Source organism: Bufo bufo, chromosome 11 (assembly GCF_905171765.1).
Source record: "Bufo bufo chromosome 11, aBufBuf1.1, whole genome shotgun sequence".
NCBI classification, from domain to species: domain Eukaryota; kingdom Metazoa; phylum Chordata; class Amphibia; order Anura; family Bufonidae; genus Bufo; species Bufo bufo.
The window spans coordinates 102,021,598-102,045,280 of record NC_053399.1 but is presented as its reverse complement, the minus strand read 5'-3'; the positions used below and the strand labels follow the sequence as shown (position 1 = coordinate 102,045,280).

Here is a 23,683-nt window from a genome sequence, read left to right as displayed (position 1 = left end):
TGAGTCTTGTCTGGAATTGCGGGGCCTGTGAGTAGGCCGGGTGCCCCCATCTCATACAAGTCCCCTTCTCTCATCCAGAGCCATTTGAGGAGGCCATACCACCAGGGGCCTCCATTGTGAGTATGGAGGAACAGCTGAAGCGAGAGCCTTGGTACCATGGGAAGATGACCAGGAAAGAGGCTGAGCGTCAGCTGAAGGTCAACGGAGACTTCCTGGTGAGAGAGAGCACCACCACCCCGGGGCAATACGTCCTGACTGGCCTGCAGAATGGGCAGCCCAAGCACCTGCTGCTGGTGGATCCAGAGGGAGTGGTGAGTAAGCAGAGCCCATGTGGTGGCCACCCTTCTGATGGCCCTAAACTAGCCAGCATTCCAAAGCCGCCTGGTGCCGCCCCTTATACCCCCCCACTGCCTGGCCACACCCACTTTGGTTAGAGCTACTGTCTATCTCATTTAACCCTTGTGTCTCCTCTTTTCAGGTCCGGACCAAGGACCACCGTTTTGAGAGTGTGAGTCACCTGATCAGCTACCACATGGACAATCACTTACCGATCATATCTGCCGGCAGCGAGCTGTGCCTCCAGCAGCCTGTGGAGCGCAGACTGTGACCGTCCTGCGAGCAGCGGCCTCTTCCCGTACTGCCGCCGCCATGCTCCTCACCTTCAATCAGGGAATTTGTAGGGTCGCGGTGCACACAGACAGGGCGGGCACGACGAGGACTCCACCTGGCGGCCTGTGGGTGCACTCGCCTCTACTGATCTGTGCCTTTATGTTTTAATTTGTATGGTTCATCGTGTTGGGGGAGGGCCATCGTTTAACGGCTCCTCTGCCTGTGGCTGTGACATTGGCCCTCCAGTGTCCATGGCCATAATGACTGGACCTGTGCATGCTGGACGCCCCGCTCCTATTTATTTCTGCTGCTGGACATGAATCCCCACCTCCCCTCACAAACCTTTTGCCTTAAGATGGAGGTGACTGACACTGGCTCCCACCGTCCAGACCTCCCGTGTATGAGAAATGGGGGTCCATTGTGGAGTCCTTCCCCCCACAGGCCCCAAGACATATGGAAGAGGCCATTATGGACATGGCTCCACTTGATTCCTTCCTGTGTTCTGGACTGCAGTCAGTGCCCCAGTGACATCATCGGCTCCCCCCGTGGAGGCAGTCAGTGCCCCAGTGACATCATCGGCTCCCCCCGTGGAGGCAGTCAGTGCCCCAGTGACATCATTGGCTCCCCCCGTGGAGGCAGTCAGTGCCCCAGTGACATCATCGGCTCCCCCCGTGGAGGCAGTCAGTGCCCCAGTGACATCATCGGCTCCCCCCGTGGAGGCAGTCAGTGCCCCAGTGACATCATCGGCTCCCGCGTGGAGGCAGTCAGTGCCCCAGTGACATCATCGGCTCCCCCGTGGAGGCAGTCGGTGCCGGGTGACATCATCGGCTCCCCCCGTGGAGGCAGTCAGTGCCCCAGTGACATCATCGGCTCCCCCGTGGAGGCAGTCGGTGCCGGGTGACATCATCGGCTCCCCCCGTGGAGGCAGTCAGTGCCCCAGTGACATCATTGGCTCCCGCGTGGAGGCAGTCAGTGCCCCAGTGACATCATTGGCTCCCCCCGTGGAGGCAGTCAGTGCCCCAGTGACATCATCGGCTCCCCCCGTGGAGGCAGTCAGTGCCCCAGTGACATCATTGGCTCCCCCCGTGGAGGCAGTCAGTGCCCCAGTGACATCATCGGCTCCCCCCGTGGAGGCAGTCAGTGCCCCAGTGACATCATCGGCTCCCCCCGTGGAGGCAGTCAGTGCCCCAGTGACATCATCGGCTCCCCCCGTGGAGGCAGTCAGTGCCCCAGTGACATCATTGGCTCCCCCCATGGAGGCAGTCAGTGCCCCAGTGACATCATCGGCTCCCCCCGTGGAGGCAGTCAGTGCCCCAGTGACATCATCGGCTCCCCCCGTGGAGGCAGTCAGTGCCCCAGTGACATCATCGGCTCCCCCCGTGGAGGCAGTCAGTGCCCCAGTGACATCATCGGCTCCCGCGTGGAGACAGTCAGTGCCCCAGTGACATCATCGGCTTTCCCCGTGGAGACAGTCAGTGCCCCAGTGACATCATTGGCTCCCCCCGTGGAGACAGTCAGTGCCCCAGTGACATCATCGGCTCCCGCGTGGAGGCAGTCAGTGCCCCAGTGACATCATCGGCTCCCCCCGTGGAGGCAGTCAGTGCCCCAGTGACATCATTGGCTCCCGCGTGGAGGCAGTCAGTGCCCCAGTGACATCATCGGCTTTCCCCGTGGAGACAGTCAGTGCCCCAGTAACATCATCGGCTTTCCCCGTGGAGACAGTCAGTGCCCCAGTGACATCATCGGCTTTCCCCGTGGAGACAGTCAGTGCCCCAGTAACATCATCGGCTTTCCCCGTGGAGACAGTCAGTGCCCCAGTAACATCATCGGCTCCCGCGTGGAGACAGACAGTGCCCCAGTGACATCATCGGCTCCCCCCGTGGAGGCAGTCAGTGCCCCAGTGACATCATCAGCTCCCGCGTGGAGACAGTCAGTGCCCCAGTGACATCATCAGCTCCCGCGTGGAGACAGTCAGTGCCCCAGTGACATCATCGGCTCCAGCGTGGAGACAGTCAGTGCCCCAGTAACATCATTGGCTCCCCCGTGGAGACAGTCAGTGCCCCAGTGACATCATCGGCTCCCGCGTGGAGGCAGTCAGTGCCCCAGTGACATCATCGGCTCCCCCCGTGGAGGCAGTCAGTGCCCCAGTGACATCATCGGCTCCCCCGTGGAGACAGTCAGTGCCCCAGTGACATCATCGGCTCCCCCGTGGAGACAGTCAGTGCCCCAGTAACATCATTGGCTCCCCCGTGGAGACAGTCAGTGCCCCAGTGACATCATCGGCTCCCGCGTGGAGGCAGTCAGTGCCCCAGTGACATCATCGGCTCCCCCCGTGGAGGCAGTCAGTGCCCCAGTGACATCATCGGCTCCCCCGTGGAGACAGTCAGTGCCCCAGTGACATCATCGGCTCCCCCCGTGGAGGCAGTCAGTGCCCCAGTGACATCATCGGCTCCCCCCGTGGAGGCAGTCAGTGCCCCAGTAACATCATCGGCTTTCCCCGTGGAGACAGTCAGTGCCCCAGTAACATCATTGGCTCCCCCGTGGAGACAGTCAGTGCCCCAGTAACATCATCGGCTTTCCCCGTGGAGACAGTCAGTGCCCCAGTGACATCATCGGCTCCCCCGTGGAGGCAGTCAGTGCCCCAGTGACATCATCGGCTCCCCCCGTGGAGGCAGTCAGTGCCCCAGTGACATCATTGGCTCCCCCGTGGAGACAGTCAGTGCCCCAGTAACATCATTGGCTCCCCCGTGGAGACAGTCAGTGCCCCAGTAACATCATCGGCTTTCCCCGTGGAGACAGTCAGTGCCCCAGTGACATCATCGGCTCCCGCGTGGAGGCAGTCAGTGCCCCAGTGACATCATCAGCTCCCACTGTGGAGGGAGTTGTTATCTCGGTGACATCCGCTCCCACAGGAAGGGGGGGGGGGTCATTGCCCGGGTGACGTCAGTTTTCCTGTAATGTGTCAGTGTCTGGGTGATGTCATCTTCTCCCCCGTAGGGTAGTGTCTGGGTGATGTCATCTGCTCCCCCGTAGGGTAGGTAGTGTCTGGGTGATGTCATCTGCTCCCCCGTAGGGTAGGTAGTGTCTGGGTGATGTCATCTGCTCCCCCGTAGGGTAGGTAGTGTCTGGGTGATGTCATCTGCTTTCGGGGAGAGGGGACAGTGGGTGACAGTGGTGTGGGTGCACAAGCAGGAAATGTACCACAATCACAGACATTCTCAGCTTCCCCTCCCCCGTTGCATGTACATTTAAATTCGGATACCAAAGTATCGCCACGGCCGTGTGGCATATGGCCCCGCCCCCTGTGTCTTCTCATCGGCGTAGGGCCCGCCCCCTGCGTCCCCCCTCACATCCTTGTACATGTTATTTCATATTATTTTTCAAATTGCCTTGAATATACCAAAGGAAGCTCCTGATTAAAGTAGTATTTGTGTATCGGTCGTGTCCTGTGTTCACCTTCCCGCCGGCAATAACTCGTCACCGCACAGCGAACAGACGCCGCACGACAGCAGCTCAGCGTTCAGTAACGATCCAGGGGCACAACTACCCTGGAGGTGCGAAGAGAGGTCACTGCTGAGACTGGCAGGACATGTGCCTTACATCACACAGGAGGTGACATCACCAGATACACCGTACATTACACAGGAGGTGACATCACCAGATATACCGTACATTACACAGGAGGTGACATCACCAGATATACCGTACATTACACAGGAGGTGACATCACCAGATATACCGTACATTACACAGGAGGTGACATCACCAGATATACCTTATATTACACAGGAGGTGACATCACCAGATATACCTTACATTACACAGGAGGTGACATCACCAGATATACCTTACATTACACAGGAGGTGACATCACCAGATATACCTTATATTACACAGGAGGTGACATCACCGGATATACCTTACATTACACAGGAGGTGACATCACCAGATATACCGTACATTACACAGGAGGTGACATCACCAGATATACCTTACATTACACAGGAGGTGACATCACCAGATATACCTTACATTACACAGGAGGTGACATCACCAGATATACCTTACATTACACAGGAGGTGACATCACCAGATATACCTTACATTACACAGGAGGTGACATCACCAGATATACCTTACATTACACAGAAGGTGACATCACCAGATATACCGTACATTACACAGGAGGTGACATCACCAGATATACTTTACATTACACAGGAGGTGACATCACCAGATATACCTTACATTACACAGGAGGTGACATCACCAGATATACCTTACATTACACAGGAGGTGACATCACCAGATATACCGTACATTACACAGGAGGTGACATCACCAGATATACCTTACATTACACAGGAGGTGACATCACCAGATATACCGTACATTACACAGGAGGTGACATCACCAGATATACCTTACATTACACAGGAGGTGACATCACCAGATATACCTTACATTACACAGGAGGTGACATCACCAGATATACCGTACATTACACAGGAGGTGACATCACCAGATATACCTTACATTACACAGGAGGTGACATCACCAGATATACCGTACATTACACAGGAGGTGACATCACCAGATATACCTTACATTACACAGGAGGTGACATCACCAGATATACCTTACATTACACAGGAGGTGACATCACCAGATATACCTTACATTACACAGGAGGTGACATCACCAGATATACCTTACATTACACAGGAGGTGACATCACCAGATATACCTTACATTACACAGGAGGTGACATCACCAGATATACCGTACATTACACAGGAGGTGACATCACCAGATATACCGTACATTACACAGGAGGTGACATCACCAGATATACCTTACATTACACAGGAGGTGACATCACCAGATATACCTTACATTACACAGGAGGTGACATCACCAGATATACCTTACATTACACAGGAGGTGACATCACCAGATATACCTTACATTACACAGGAGGTGACATCACCAGATATACCTTACATTACACAGGAGGTGACATCACCAAATATACCGTACATTACACAGGAGGTGACATCACCAGATATACCTTACATTACACAGGAGGTGACATCACCAGATATACCGTACATTACACAGGAGGTGACATCACCAGATATACCTTACATTACACAGGAGGTGACATCACCAGATATACCGTACATTACACAGGAGGTGACATCACCAGATATACCTTACATTACACAGGAGGTGACATCACCAGATATACCGTACATTACACAGGAGGTGACATCACCAGATATACCTTACATTACACAGGAGGTGACATCACCAGATATACCTTACATTACACAGGAGGTGACATCACCAGATATACCTTACATTACACAGGAGGTGACATCACCAGATATACCGTACATTACACAGGAGGTGACATCACCAGATATACCTTATATTACACAGGAGGTGACATCACCAGATATACCTTACATTACACAGGAGGTGACATCACCAGATATACCTTACATTACACAGGAGGTGACATCACCAGATATACCTTACATTACACAGGAGGTGACATCACCAGATATACCGTACATTACACAGGAGGTGACATCACCAGATATACCTTACATTACACAGGAGGTGACATCACCAGATATACCTTACATTACACAGGAGGTGACATCACCAGATATACCGTACATTACACAGGAGGTGACATCACCAGATATACCGTACATTACACAGGAGGTGACATCACCAGATATACCGTACATTACACAGGAGGTGACATCACCAGATATACCTTATATTACACAGGAGGTGACATCACCAGATATACCTTACATTACACAGGAGGTGACATCACCAGATATACCTTACATTACACAGGAGGTGACATCACCAGATATACCTTATATTACACAGGAGGTGACATCACCGGATATACCTTACATTACACAGGAGGTGACATCACCAGATATACCGTACATTACACAGGAGGTGACATCACCAGATATACCTTACATTACACAGGAGGTGACATCACCAGATATACCTTACATTACACAGGAGGTGACATCACCAGATATACCTTACATTACACAGGAGGTGACATCACCAGATATACCTTACATTACACAGGAGGTGACATCACCAGATATACCTTACATTACACAGAAGGTGACATCACCAGATATACCGTACATTACACAGGAGGTGACATCACCAGATATACTTTACATTACACAGGAGGTGACATCACCAGATATACCTTACATTACACAGGAGGTGACATCACCAGATATACCTTACATTACACAGGAGGTGACATCACCAGATATACCGTACATTACACAGGAGGTGACATCACCAGATATACCTTACATTACACAGGAGGTGACATCACCAGATATACCGTACATTACACAGGAGGTGACATCACCAGATATACCTTACATTACACAGGAGGTGACATCACCAGATATACCTTACATTACACAGGAGGTGACATCACCAGATATACCGTACATTACACAGGAGGTGACATCACCAGATATACCTTACATTACACAGGAGGTGACATCACCAGATATACCTTACATTACACAGGAGGTGACATCACCAGATATACCTTACATTACACAGGAGGTGACATCACCAGATATACCTTACATTACACAGGAGGTGACATCACCAGATATACCTTACATTACACAGGAGGTGACATCACCAGATATACCTTACATTACACAGGAGGTGACATCACCAGATATACCGTACATTACACAGGAGGTGACATCACCAGATATACCGTACATTACACAGGAGGTGACATCACCAGATATACCGTACATTACACAGGAGGTGACATCACCAGATATACCTTACATTACACAGGAGGTGACATCACCAGATATACCTTACATTACACAGGAGGTGACATCACCAGATATACCTTACATTACACAGGAGGTGACATCACCAGATATACCTTACATTACACAGGAGGTGACATCACCAGATATACCTTACATTACACAGGAGGTGACATCACCAGATATACCTTACATTACACAGGAGGTGACATCACCAGATATACCGTACATTACACAGGAGGTGACATCACCAGATATACCTTACATTACACAGGAGGTGACATCACCAGATATACCTTACATTACACAGGAGGTGACATCACCAGATATACCTTACATTACACAGGAGGTGACATCACCAGATATACCTTACATTACACAGGAGGTGACATCACCAGATATACCTTACATTACACAGGAGGTGACATCACCAGATATACCTTACATTACACAGGAGGTGACATCACCAGATATACCGTACATTACACAGGAGGTGACATCACCAGATATACCTTACATTACACAGGAGGTGGCATCACCAGATATACCTTACATTACACAGGAGGTGACATCACCAGATATACCTTACATTACACAGGAGGTGGCATCACCAGATATACCTTACATTACACAGGAGGTGACATCACCAGATATACCTTACATTACACAGGAGGTGACATCACCAGATATATCTTACATTACACAGGAGGTGACATCACCAGATATACCTTACATTACACAGGAGGTGACATCACCAGATATACCTTACATTACACAGGAGGTGACATCACCAGATATACCTTACATTACACAGGAGGTGACATCACCAGATATACCTTACATTACACAGGAGGTGACATCACCAGATATACCTTACATTACACAGGAGGTGACATCACCAGATATACCGTACATTACACAGGAGGTGACATCACCAGATATACCGTACATTACACAGGAGGTGACATCACCAGATATACCGTACATTACACAGGAGGTGACATCACCAGATATACCTTACATTACACAGGAGGTGACATCACCAGATATACCTTACATTACACAGGAGGTGACATCACCAGATATACCTTACATTACACAGGAGGTGACATCACCAGATATACCTTACATTACACAGGAGGTGACATCACCAGATATACCTTACATTACACAGGAGGTGACATCACCAGATATACCGTACATTACACAGGAGGTGACATCACCAGATATACCTTACATTACACAGGAGGTGACATCACCAGATATACCGTACATTACACAGGAGGTGACATCACCAGATATACCTTACATTACACAGGAGGTGACATCACCAGATATACCTTATATTACACAGGAGGTGACATCACCAGATATACCGTACATTACACAGGAGGTGACATCACCAGATATACCTTACATTACACAGGAGGTGACATCACCAGATATACCGTACATTACACAGGAGGTGACATCACCAGATATACCGTACATTACACAGGAGGTGACATCACCAGATATACCTTACATTACACAGGAGGTGACATCACCAGATATACCTTACATTACACAGGAGGTGACATCACCAGATATACCGTACATTACACAGGAGGTGACATCACCAGATATACCTTACATTACACAGGAGGTGACATCACCAGATATACCTTACATTACACAGGAGGTGACATCACCAGATATACCTTACATTACACAGGAGGTGACATCACCAGATATACCTTACATTACACAGGAGGTGACATCACCAGATATACCGTACATTACACAGGAGGTGACATCACCAGATATACCTTACATTACACAGGAGGTGACATCACCAGATATACCTTACATTACACAGGAGGTGACATCACCAGATATACCTTACATTACACAGGAGGTGACATCACCAGATATACCTTACATTACACAGGAGGTGACATCACCGCTCTCCAGATATACCTTACATTACACAGGAGGTGACATCACCGCTCTCCAGATATACCTTATATTACACAGGAGGTGACATCACCGCTCTCCAGATATCAGTTATATTACACATGAGGTGACATCACCGCTCTCCAGATATACCTTATATTATACAGGAGGTGACATCACCGCTCTCCAGATATCAGTTATATTACACAGGAGGTGACATCACCGCTCTCCGGATATCAGTTATATTACACAGGAGGTGACATCACCGCTCTCCAGATATAAGTGATATTATACAGGATGTGACATCACTGCTCTCCAGATATCAGTTATATTATACAGGAGGTGACATCACTGCTCTCCAGATATACCTTATATTACACAGGAGGTGACATCACCGCTCCCCAGATATACCTTACATTACACAGGAGGTGACATCACCGCTCTCCAGATATACCTTATATTATACAGGAGGTGACATCACCGCTCTCCAGATATCAGTTATATTACACAGGAGGTGACATCACCGCTCTCCGGATATCAGTTATATTATACAGGAGGTGACATCACCGCTCTCCAGATATACCTTATATTATACAGGAGGTGACATCACCGCTCTCCAGATATCAGTTATATTATACAGGAGATGACATCACCGCTCTCCAGATGTAATATTACACAGGAGGTGACATCACCGCTCTCCAGATATACCTTATATTATACAGGAGGTGACATCACCGCTCTCCAGATATCAGTTATATTATACAGGAGGTGACATCACTGCTCTCCAGATATCAGTTATATTACACAGGAGGTGACATCACCGCTCTCCGGATATACCTTATATTATACAGGAGGTGACATCACCGCTCTCCGGATATCAGTTATATTATACAGGAGGTGACATCACCGCTCTCCAGATGTGCGGTGTCACTTTGTAGCGAGTGGTTTGATAAAGGTTAGGGTACACTTACCATCTGTGGTTGTGAGGAGTCACAACCACTGTAGAGAGCCTTGCTGGTAATTATAGTTCGCCGACCAGCACACCGGCTTGTTCCAGGCTGCGGCCGCGGTCACTCTGTGGTGCCCCAGTACATGACGTGTACAAAGTGGAAGTATCAAACAGAAAACTGGTCAAAACCGAATTTTGATCGTTTTTTCTGGCGCTTGCTTGGAAGGATTCAGACCCAAGTCATCGGACAGATAAGGGGTTAACTTTTATTTGCAGTGTAGTCAACGCATTTCGAGGGCAGGATTGGCCTCTTCTTCAGGACTGTACACACTTATGATATATAAGTGATGAGAATGTCTGTACAGCGCTGTGGAATATGTCAGTGATATATAAGGGATGAGAATGTCTGTACAGCGCTGTGGAATATGTCAGTGATATATAAGGGATGAGAATGTCTGTACAGCGCTGTGGAATATGTCAGTGATATATAAGTGATGAGAATGTCTGTACAGCGCTGTGGAATATGTCAGTGATATAGAAGTGATGAGAATGTCTGTACAGCGCTGTGGAATATGTCAGTGATATAGAAGTGATGAGAATGTCTGTACAGCTCTGTGGAATATGTCAGTGATATATAAGTGATGAGAATGTCTGTACAGCGCTGTGGAATATGTCAGTGATATATAAGTGATGAGAATGTCTGTACAGCGCTGTGGAATATGTCAGTGATATATAAGTGATGAGAATGTCTGTACAGCGCTGTGGAATATGTCAGTGATATATAAGTGATGAGAATGTCTGTACAGCACTGTGTACTATGTCAGTGATATATAAGTGATGAGAATGTCTGTACAGCGCTGTGGAATATGTCAGTGATATATAAGTGATGAGAATGTCTGTACAGCGCTGTGGAATATGTCAGTGATATATAAGTGATGGGAATGTCTGTACAGCGCTGTGGAATATGTCAGTGATATATAAGGGATGAGAATGTCTGTACAGAGCTGTGTAATATGTCAGTGATATATAAGTGATGATAATGTCTGTACAGCGCTGTGGAATATGTCAGTGATATATAAGTGATGAGAATGTCTGTACAGCGCTGTGGAATATGTCAGTGATATATAAGTGATGAGAATGTCTGTACAGAGCTGTGGAATATGTCAGTGATATATAAGTGATGGGAATGTCTGTACAGCGCTGTGGAATATGTCAGTGATATATAAGTGATGAGAATGTCTGGACAGCGCTGTGGAATATGTCAGTGATATATAAGTGATGAGAATGTCTGTACAGCTCTGTGGAATATGTCAGTGATATATAAGTGATGAAAATGTCTGTACAGCGCTGTGGAATATGTCAGTGATATATAAGTGATGGGAATGTCTGTACAGCGCTGTGGAATATGTCAGTGATATATAAGTGATGAGAATGTCTGTACAGCGCTGTGGAATATGTCAGTGATATATTGGTGATGAGAATGTCTGTACAGCGCTGTGGAATATGTCAGTGATATATAAGTGATGAGAATGTCTGGACAGCGCTGTGGAATATGTCAGTGATATATAAGTGATGAGAATGTCTGTACAGCTCTGTGGAATATGTCAGTGATATATAAGTGATGAGAATGTCTGTACAGCGCTGTGGAATATATCAGTGATATATAAGTGATGGGAATGTCTGTACAGAGCTGTGGAATATGTCAGTGATATATAAGTGATGAGAATGTCTGTACAGCGCTGTGGAATATGTCAGTGATATATAAGTGATGAGAATGTCTGTACAGCGCTGTGGAATATGTCAGTGATATATAAGTGATGAGAATGTCTGTACAGCGCTGTGGAATATGTCAGTGATATAGAAGTGATGAGAATGTCTGTACAGCGCTGTGGAATATGTCAGTGATATATAGTGATGAGAATGTCTGTACAGCTCTGTGGAATATGTCAGTGATATATAAGTGATGAGAATGTCTGTACAGCGCTGTGGAATATGTCAGTGATATATAAGTGATGAGAATGTCTGTACAGCGCTGTGGAATATGTCAGTGATATATAAGTGATGAGAATGTCTGTACAGCGCTGTGGAATATGTCAGTGATATATAAGTGATGAGAATGTCTGTACAGCACTGTGTACTATGTCAGTGATATATAAGTGATGAGAATGTCTGTACAGCGCTGTGGAATATGTCAGTGATATATAAGTGATGAGAATGTCTGTACAGCGCTGTGGAATATGTCAGTGATATATAAGTGATGGGAATGTCTGTACAGCTCTGTGGAATATGTCAGTGATATATAAGTGATGAGAATGTCTGTACAGCGCTGTGGAATATGTCAGTGATATATAAGTGATGGGAATGTCTGTACAGCGCTGTGGAATATGTCAGTGATATATAAGTGATGAGAATGTCTATACAAAGATGTGGAATATGTCAGTGATATAAGTGAGGAGAATGTCTGTACAGTGCTGTGGAATATGTCAGTGATATATAAGTGATGAGAATGTCTGTACAGCGCTGTGGAATATGTCAGTGATATATAAGGGATGAGAATGTCTGTACAGTGCTGTGGAATATGTCAGTGATATATAAGTGATGAGAATGTCTGTACAGCGCTGTGGAATATGTCAGTGATATATAAGGGATGAGAATGTCTGTACAGCGCTGTGGAATATGTCAGTGATATATAAGTGATGGGAATGTCTGTACAGTGCTGTGGAATATGTCAGTGATATAGAAGTGATGGGAATGTCTGTACAGCGCTGTGGAATATGTCAGTGATATATATGTGATGAGAATGTCTGTACAGTGCTGTGGAATATGTCAGTGATATAGAAGTGATGAGAATGTCTGTACAGCGCTGTGGAATATGTCAGTGATATATAAGTGATGAGAATGTCTGTACAGTGCTGTGGAATATGTCAGTGATATATAAGTGATGAGAATGTCTGTACAGCGCTGTGGAATATGTCAGTGATATATAAGGGATGAGAATGTCTGTACAGCGCTGTGGAATATGTCAGTGATATATAAGTGATGGGAATGTCTGTACAGTGCTGTGGAATATGTCAGTGATATAGAAGTGATGGGAATGTCTGTACAGCGCTGTGGAATATGTCAGTGATATATATGTGATGAGAATGTCTGTACAGTGCTGTGGAATATGTCAGTGATATAGAAGTGATGAGAATGTCTGTACAGCGCTGTGGAATATGTCAGTGATATATAAGTGATGAGAATGTCTGTACAGCGCTGTGGAATATGTCAGTGATATATAAGTGATGGGAATGTCTGTACAGTGCTGTGGAATATGTCAGTGATATATAAGTGATGGGAATGTCTGTACAGTGCTGTGGAATATGTCAGTGATATATAAGTGATGAGAATGTCTGTACAGCGCTGTGGAACTATGTCAGTGATATATAGTGATGGGAATGTCTGTACAGCGCTGTGGAATATGTCAGTGATATATAAGTGATGAGAATGTCTGTACAGCGCTGTGGAATATGTCAGTGATATATAAGTGATGAGAATGTCTGTACAGCGCTGTGGAATATGTCAGTGATATATAAGTGATGAGAATGTCTGGACAGCGCTGTGGAATATGTCAGTGATATATAAGTGATGAGAATGTCTGGACAGCGCTGTGGAATATGTCAGTGATATATAAGTGATGAGAATGTCTGTACAGCTCTGTGGAATATGTCAGTGATATATAAGTGATGAGAATGTCTGTACAGCGCTGTGGAATATGTCAGTGATATATAAGTGATGAGAATGTCTGTACAGCGCTGTGGAATATGTCAGTGATATATAAGTGATGAGAATGTCTGTACAGCGCTGTGGAATATGTCAGTGATATATAAGTGATGAGAATGTCTGTACAGCGCTGTGGAATATGTCAGTGATATATAAGTGATGAGAATGTCTGTACAGCGCTGTGGAATATGTCAGTGATATATATGTGATGAGAATGTCTGTACAGAGCTGTGGAATATGTCAGTGATATATAAGAGATGAGAATGTCTGTACAGCGCTGTGGAATATGTCAGTGATATATATGTGATGAGAATGTCTGTACAGAGCTGTGGAATATGTCAGTGATATATAAGTGATGAGAATGTCTGTACAGCGCTGTGCAATATGTCAGTGATATATAAGTGATGAGAATGTCTGTACAGTGCTGTGGAATATGTCAGTGATATAAAAGGGATGAGAATGTCTGTACAGCGCTGTGGAATATGTCAGTGATATATAAGTGATGAGAATGTCTGTACAGCGCTGTGGAATATGTCAGTGATATATAAGTGATGAGAATGTCTGTACAGCACTGTGGAATATGTCAGTGATATATAAGTGATGAGAATGTCTGTACAGCGCTGTGGAATATGTCAGTGATATATAAGTGATGAGAATGTCTGTACAGCACTGTGGAATATGTCAGTGATATATATGTGATGAGAATGTCTGTACAGAGCTGTGGAATATGTCAGTGATATATAAGAGATGAGAATGTCTGTACAGCGCTGTGGAATATGTCAGTGATATATATGTGATGAGAATGTCTGTACAGAGCTGTGGAATATGTCAGTGATATATAAGTGATGAGAATGTCTGTACAGCGCTGTGGAATATGTCAGTGATATATAAGGGATGAGAATGTCTGTACAGCGCTGTGGAATATGTCAGTGATATATAAGTGATGAGAATGTCTGTACAGCGCTGTGGAATATGTCAGTGATATATAAGGGATGAGAATGTCTGTACAGCGCTGTGGAATATGTCAGTGATATATAAGTGATGAGAATGTCTGTACAGCGCTGTGGAATATGTCAGTGATATATAAGTGATGAGAATGTCTGTACAGCGCTGTGGAATATGTCAGTGATATATAAGTGATGAGAATGTCTGTACAGCACTGTGTACTATGTCAGTGATATATAAGTGATGAGAATGTCTGTACAGCGCTGTGGAATATGTCAGTGATATATAAGTGATGAGAATGTCTGTACAGCGCTGTGGAATATGTCAGTGATATATAAGTGATGGGAATGTCTGTACAGCTCTGTGGAATATGTCAGTGATATATAAGTGATGAGAATGTCTGTACAGCGCTGTGGAATATGTCAGTGATATATAAGTGATGGGAATGTCTGTACAGCGCTGTGGAATATGTCAGTGATATATAAGTGATGAGAATGTCTGTACAGCGCTGTGGAATATGTCAGTGATATATAAGTGATGGGAATGTCTGTACAGTGCTGTGGAATATGTCAGTGATATATAAGTGATGAGAATGTCTGTACAGCGCTGTGGAATATGTCAGTGATATATAGTGATGAGAATGTCTGTACAGCTCTGTGGAATATGTCAGTGATATATAAGTGATGAGAATGTCTGTACAGCGCTGTGGAATATGTCAGTGATATATAAGTGATGAGAATGTCTGTACAGCGCTGTGGAATATGTCAGTGATATATAAGTGATGAGAATGTCTGTACAGCGCTGTGGAATATGTCAGTGATATATAAGTGATGAGAATGTCTGTACAGCACTGTGTACTATGTCAGTGATATATAAGTGATGAGAATGTCTGTACAGCGCTGTGGAATATGTCAGTGATATATAAGTGATGAGAATGTCTGTACAGCGCTGTGGAATATGTCAGTGATATATAAGTGATGGGAATGTCTGTACAGCTCTGTGGAATATGTCAGTGATATATAAGTGATGAGAATGTCTGTACAGCGCTGTGGAATATGTCAGTGATATATAAGTGATGGGAATGTCTGTACAGCGCTGTGGAATATGTCAGTGATATATAAGTGATGAGAATGTCTATACAAAGATGTGGAATATGTCAGTGATATAAGTGAGGAGAATGTCTGTACAGTGCTGTGGAATATGTCAGTGATATATAAGTGATGAGAATGTCTGTACAGCGCTGTGGAATATGTCAGTGATATATAAGGGATGAGAATGTCTGTACAGCGCTGTGGAATATGTCAGTGATATATAAGTGATGGGAATGTCTGTACAGTGCTGTGGAATATGTCAGTGATATAGAAGTGATGAGAATGTCTGTACAGCGCTGTGGAATATGTCAGTGATATATAAGTGATGAGAATGTCTGTACAGCGCTGTGGAATATGTCAGTGATATATAAGTGATGGGAATGTCTGTACAGTGCTGTGGAATATGTCAGTGATATATAAGTGATGGGAATGTCTGTACAGTGCTGTGGAATATGTCAGTGATATATAAGTGATGAGAATGTCTGTACAGCGCTGTGGAACTATGTCAGTGATATATAGTGATGGGAATGTCTGTACAGCGCTGTGGAATATGTCAGTGATATATAAGTGATGAGAATGTCTGTACAGCGCTGTGGAATATGTCAGTGATATATAAGTGATGAGAATGTCTGTACAGCGCTGTGGAACTATGTCAGTGATATATAGTGATGGGAATGTCTGTACAGCGCTGTGGAATATGTCAGTGATATATCAGTGATGAGAATGTCTGTACAGCGCTGTGGAATATGTCAGTGATATATAAGAGATGAGAATGTCTGTACAGCGCTGTGGAATATGTCAGTGATATATAAGTGATGAGAATGTCTGTACAGCGCTGTGGAATATGTCAGTGATATATAAGTGATGAGAATGTCTGTACAGCGCTGTGGAATATGTCAGTGATATATAAGTGATGAGAATGTCTGTACAGCGCTGTGGAATATGTCAGTGATATATAAGTGATGAGAATGTCTGGACAGCGCTGTGGAATATGTCAGTGATATATAAGTGATGAGAATGTCTGGACAGCGCTGTGGAATATGTCAGTGATATATAAGTGATGAGAATGTCTGTACAGCTCTGTGGAATATGTCAGTGATATATAAGTGATGAGAATGTCTGTACAGCGCTGTGGAATATGTCAGTGATATATAAGTGATGAGAATGTCTGTACAGCGCTGTGGAATATGTCAGTGATATATAAGTGATGAGAATGTCTGTACAGCGCTGTGGAATATGTCAGTGATATATAAGTGATGAGAATGTCTGTACAGCGCTGTGGAATATGTCAGTGATATATAAGTGATGAGAATGTCTGTACAGCGCTGTGGAATATGTCAGTGATATATAAGTGATGAGAATGTCTGTACAGCGCTGTGCAATATGTCAGTGATATATAAGTGATGAGAATGTCTGTACAGTGCTGTGGAATATGTCAGTGATATAAAAGGGATGAGAATGTCTGTACAGCGCTGTGGAATATGTCAGTGATATATAAGTGATGAGAATGTCTGTACAGCGCTGTGGAATATGTCAGTGATATATAAGTGATGAGAATGTCTGTACAGCGCTGTGGAATATGTCAGTGATATATAAGTGATGAGAATGTCTGTACAGCGCTGTGGAATATGTCAGTGATATATAAGTGATGAGAATGTCTGTACAGCACTGTGGAATATGTCAGTGATATATATGTGATGAGAATGTCTGTACAGAGCTGTGGAATATGTCAGTGATATATAAGAGATGAGAATGTCTGTACAGCGCTGTGGAATATGTCAGTGATATATATGTGATGAGAATGTCTGTACAGAGCTGTGGAATATGTCAGTGATATATAAGTGATGAGAATGTCTGTACAGCGCTGTGGAATATGTCAGTGATATATAAGGGATGAGAATGTCTGTACAGCGCTGTGGAATATGTCAGTGATATATAAGTGATGAGAATGTCTGTACAGCGCTGTGGAATATGTCAGTGATATATAAGGGATGAGAATGTCTGTACAGCGCTGTGGAATATGTCAGTGATATATAAGTGATGAGAATGTCTGTACAGCGCTGTGGAATATGTCAGTGATATATAAGTGATGAGAATGTCTGTACAGCGCTGTGGAATATGTCAGTGATATATAAGGGATGAGAATGTCTGTACAGCGCTGTGGAATATGTCAGTGATATATAAGTGATGAGAATGTCTGTACAGCGCTGTGGAATATGTCAGTGATATATAGGTGATGAGAATGTCTGTACAGCGCTGTGGAATATGTCAGTGATATATAAGTGATGAGAATGTCTGTACAGCGCTGTGGAATATGTCAGTGATATATAAGTGATGAGAATGTCTGTACAGCGCTGTGCAATATGTCAGTGATATATAAGTGATGAGAATGTCTGTACAGCGCTGTGGAATATGTCAGTGATATAAAAGGGATGAGAATGTCTGTACAGCGCTGTGGAATATGTCAGTGATATATAAGTGATGAGAATGTCTGTACAGCGCTGTGGAATATGTCACTGATATATAAGGGATGAGAATGTCTGTACAGCGCTGTGGAATATGTCAGTGATATATAAGTGATGAGAATGTCTGTACAGCGCTGTGGAATATGTCAGTGATATATAAGTGATGAGAATGTCTGTACAGCGCTGTGGAATATGTCAGTGATATATAAGTGATGAGAATGTCTGTACAGCACTGTGTACTATGTCAGTGATATATAAGATATGAGAATGTCTGTACAGCGCTGTGGAATATGTCAGTGATATATAAGGGATGAGAATGTCTGTACAGCGCTGTGGAATATGTCAGTGATGTATAAGTGATGAGAATGTCTGTACAGCGCTGTGGAATATGTCAGTGATATATAAGTGATGAGAATGTCTGTACAGCGCTGTGGAATATGTCAGTGATATATAAGTGATGAGAATGTCTGTACAGAGCTGTGGAATATTTTAGTGATATATAAGGGATGAGAATGTCTGTACAGCGCTGTGGAATATGTCAGTGATATATAAGTGATGAGAATGTCTGTACAGCGCTGTGGAATATGTCAGTGATATATAAGGGATGAGAATGTCTGTACAGCGCTGTGGAATATGTCAGTGATATATAAGTGATGAGAATGTCTGTACAGCGCTGTGGAATATGTCAGTGATATATAGTGATGAGAATGTCTGTACAGCTCTGTGGAATATGTCAGTGATATATAAGTGATGAGAATGTCTGTACAGCGCTGTGGAATATGTCAGTGATGTATAAGTGATGAGAATGTCTGTACAGCGCTGTGGAATATGTCAGTGATATATAAGTGATGAGAATGTCTGTACAGCGCTGTGGAATATGTCAGTGATATATAAGTGATGAGAATGTCTGTACAGCGCTGTGGAATATGTCAGTGATATATAAGTGATGAGAATGTCTGTACAGAGCTTTGGAATATGTCAGTGATATATAAGTGATGTCTGTACAGCGCTGTGGAATATGTCAGTGATATATAAGGGATGAGAATGTCTGTACAGCGCTGTGGAATATGTCAGTGATATATAAGTGATGAGAATGTCTGTACAGCTCTGTGGAATATGTCAGTGATATATAAGTGATGAGAATGTCTGGACAGCGCTGTGGAATATGTCAGTGATATATAAGTGATGAGAATGTCTGGACAGCGCTGTGGAATATGTCAGTGATATATAAGTGATGAGAATGTCTGTACAGCTCTGTGGAATATGTCAGTGATATATAAGTGATGAGAATGTCTGTACAGCGCTGTGGAATATGTCAGTGATATATAAGTGATGAGAATGTCTGTACAGAGCTGTGGAATATGTCAGTGATATATAAGTGAGGAGAATGTCTGTACAGTGCTGTGGAATATGTCAGTGATATATAAGGGATGAGAATGTCTGTACAGCGCTGTGGAATATGTCAGTGATATATAAGTGATGAGAATGTCTGTACAGCTCTGTGGAATATGTCAGTGATATATAAGTGATGAGAATGTCTGGACAGCGCTGTGGAATATGTCAGTGATATATAAGTGATGAGAATGTCTGGACAGCGCTGTGGAATATGTCAGTGATATATAAGTGATGAGAATGTCTGTACAGCTCTGTGGAATATGTCAGTGATATATAAGTGATGAGAATGTCTGTACAGCGCTGTGGAATATGTCAGTGATATATAAGTGATGAGAATGTCTGTACAGAGCTGTGGAATATGTCAGTGATATATAAGTGAGGAGAATGTCTGTACAGCGCTGTGGAATATGTCAGTGATATATAAGTGATGAGAATGTCTGTACAGCGCTGTGGAATATGTCAGTGATATATAAGTGATGAGAATGTCTGTACAGCGCTGTGGAATATGTCAGTGATATATAGGTGATGAGAATGTCTGTACAGCGCTGTGGAATATGTCAGTGATATATAAGTGATGAGAATGTCTGTACAGCGCTGTGGAATATGTCAGTGATATATAAGTGATGAGAATGTCTGTACAGCGCTGTGCAATATGTCAGTGATATATAAGTGATGAGAATGTCTGTACAGCGCTGTGGAATATGTCAGTGATATAAAAGGGATGAGAATGTCTGTACAGCGCTGTGGAATATGTCAGTGATATATAAGTGATGAGAATGTCTGTACAGCGCTGTGGAATATGTCAGTGATATATAAGTGATGAGAATGTCTGTACAGCGCTGTGGAATATGTCAGTGATATATAAGTGATGAGAATGTCTGTACAGCGCTGTGGAATATGTCAGTGATATATAAGTGATGAGAATGTCTGTACAGCACTGTGGAATATGTCAGTGATATATATGTGATGAGAATGTCTGTACAGAGCTGTGGAATATGTCAGTGATATATAAGAGATGAGAATGTCTGTACAGCGCTGTGGAATATGTCAGTGATATATATGTGATGAGAATGTCTGTACAGAGCTGTGGAATATGTCAGTGATATATAAGTGATGAGAATGTCTGTACAGCGCTGTGGAATATGTCAGTGATATATAAGGGATGAGAATGTCTGTACAGCGCTGTGGAATATGTCAGTGATATATAAGTGATGAGAATGTCTGTACAGCGCTGTGGAATATGTCAGTGATATATAAGGGATGAGAATGTCTGTACAGCGCTGTGGAATATGTCAGTGATATATAAGTGATGAGAATGTCTGTACAGCGCTGTGGAATATGTCAGTGATATATAAGTGATGAGAATGTCTGTACAGCGCTGTGGAATATGTCAGTGATATATAAGTGATGAGAATGTCTGTACAGCACTGTGTACTATGTCAGTGATATATAAGTGATGAGAATGTCTGTACAGCGCTGTGGAATATGTCAGTGATATATAAGTGATGAGAATGTCTGTACAGCGCTGTGGAATATGTCAGTGATATATAAGTGATGGGAATGTCTGTACAGCTCTGTGGAATATGTCAGTGATATATAAGTGATGAGAATGTCTGTACAGCGCTGTGGAATATGTCAGTGATATATAAGTGATGGGAATGTCTGTACAGCGCTGTGGAATATGTCAGTGATATATAAGTGATGAGAATGTCTGTACAGCGCTGTGGAATATGTCAGTGATATATAAGTGATGGGAATGTCTGTACAGTGCTGTGGAATATGTCAGTGATATATAAGTGATGAGAATGTCTGTACAGTGCTGTGGAATATGTCAGTGATATATCAGTGATGAGAATGTCTGTACAGCGCTGTGGAATATGTCAGTGATATATAAGTGATGAGAATGTCTGTACAGCGCTGTGGAATGTGTCAGTGATATATCAGTGATGAGAATGTCTGTACAGCGCTGTGGAATATGTCAGTGATATATAAGAGATGAGAATGTCTGTACAGCGCTGTGGAATATGTCAGTGATATATAAGTGATGAGAATGTCTGTACAGCGCTGTGGAATATGTCAGTGATATATAAGTGATGAGAATGTCTGTACAGCGCTGTGGAATGTGTCAGTGATATATCAGTGATGAGAATGTCTGTACAGCGCTGTGGAATATGTCAGTGATATATAAGAGATGAGAATGTCTGTACAGCGCTGTGGAATATGTCAGTGATATATAAGTGATGAGAATGTCTGTACAGCGCTGTGGAATATGTCAGTGATATATAAGGGATGGGAATGTCTGTACAGCGCTGTGGAATATGTCAGTGATATATAAGTGATGAGAATGTCTGTACAGCGCTGTGGAATATGTCAGTGATATATAAGGGATGAGAATGTCTGTACAGCGGTGTGGAATATGTCAGTGATATATCAGTGATGAGAATGTCTGTACAGCGCTGTGGAATATGTCAGTGATATATAAGTGATGAGAATGTCTGTACAGTGCTGTGGAATATGTCAGTGATATATATGTGATGAGAATGTCTGTACAGTGCTGTGGAATATGTCAGTGATATATAAGTGATGAGAATGTCTGTACAGCGCTGTGGAATATGTCAGCGATATATATGTGATAAGAATGTCTGTACAGTGCTGTGGAATATGTCAGTGATATATAAGTGATGAGAATGTCTGTACAGCGCTGTGGAATATGTCAGTGATATATAAGTGATGACAATGTCTGTACAGCGCTGTGGAATATGTCAGTGATATATAAGGGATGGGAATGTCTGTACAGCGCTGTGGAATATGTCAGTGATATATCAGTGATGAGAATGTCTGTACAGCGCTGTGCAATATGTCAGTGATATATAAGGGATGGGAATGTCTGTACAGCGCTGTGGAATATGTCAGTGATATATAAGTGATGAGAATGTCTGTACAGCGCTGTGGAATATGTCAGTGATATATAAGTGATGAGAATGTCTGTACAGCGCTGTGGAATATGTCAGTGATATATAAGTGATGACAATGTCTGTACAGCGCTGTGGAATATGTCAGTGATATATAAGGGATGAGAATGTCTGTACAGCGCTGTGGAATATGTCAGTGATATATAAGTGATGAGAATGTCTGTACAGCGCTGTGTAATATGTCAGTGATATATAAGTGATGAGAATGTCTGTACAGCGCTGTGGAATATGTCAGTGATATATAAGTGATGAGAATGTCTGTACAGCGCTGTGGAATATGTCAGTGATATATAAGGGATGAGAATGTCTGTACAGCGCTGTGTAATATGTCAGTGATATATAAGTGATGAGAATGTCTGTACAGCGCTGTGGAATATGTCAGTGATATATAAGTGATGAGAATGTCTGTACAGCGCTGTGGAATATGTCAGTGATATATAAGGGATGAGAATGTCTGTACAGAGCTGTGGAATATGTCAGTGATATATCAGTGATGAGAATGTCTGTACAGCGCTGTGGAATATGTCAGTGCTATAGAAGTGATGAGAATGTCTGTACAGCGCTGTGGAATATGTCAGTGATATATAAGTGATGAGAATGTCTGTACAGCGCTGTGGAATATGTCAGTGATATATAAGTGATGAGAATGTCTGTACAGAGCTGTGGAATATGTCAGTGATATATAAGAGATGAGAAT

General features: G+C 43.8%; 2 protein-coding genes and 1 long non-coding RNA gene across 7 annotated transcripts in view; 2 read left to right on the top strand and 1 right to left on the bottom strand.

Annotated features, from left to right (window-relative positions):
* SHC1 (SHC adaptor protein 1) overlaps nt 1-669 on the top strand; it is a 42,960-nt gene extending 42,291 nt beyond the window's left edge. For all 3 annotated transcript variants that reach the window (XM_040411880.1, XM_040411881.1, XM_040411879.1), the window contains 2 exons: nt 79-311; nt 479-669. In XM_040411880.1, the coding sequence (XP_040267814.1) occupies nt 79-311; nt 479-607 (362 nt within the window). In that variant the 3' untranslated portion in view covers nt 608-669. The remainder of the gene's footprint in view (nt 1-78; nt 312-478) is intronic.
* A 105-nt stretch (nt 670-774) lies between these two features.
* LOC120982036 lies at nt 775-3,549 on the bottom strand. Its single transcript, XR_005774826.1, has 2 exons — nt 3,407-3,549; nt 775-1,146 (listed from the first exon to the last, which is right to left on the bottom strand). It is a non-coding gene; the product is annotated as an uncharacterized LOC120982036 (long non-coding RNA).
* On the top strand, nt 890-3,393 carry LOC120982030 (loricrin-like). 3 transcript variants are annotated; one of them, XM_040411901.1, is made up of 3 exons: nt 890-1,348; nt 1,595-2,222; nt 2,473-3,391. In XM_040411901.1, exons 1-2 carry the CDS (start codon nt 926-928, stop codon nt 2,177-2,179), a joined length of 1,008 nt encoding a protein of 335 aa, XP_040267835.1. In that variant the 5' UTR covers nt 890-925; the 3' UTR covers nt 2,180-2,222; nt 2,473-3,391. The 3 variants fall into 3 exon arrangements, with proteins under 3 accessions (XP_040267835.1, XP_040267834.1, XP_040267833.1); XM_040411900.1 differs by having other exon boundaries at nt 890-1,328; nt 1,575-3,393; XM_040411899.1 differs by having other exon boundaries at nt 1,595-3,393.
* Nucleotides 3,550-23,683: the final 20,134 nt, after the last annotated feature.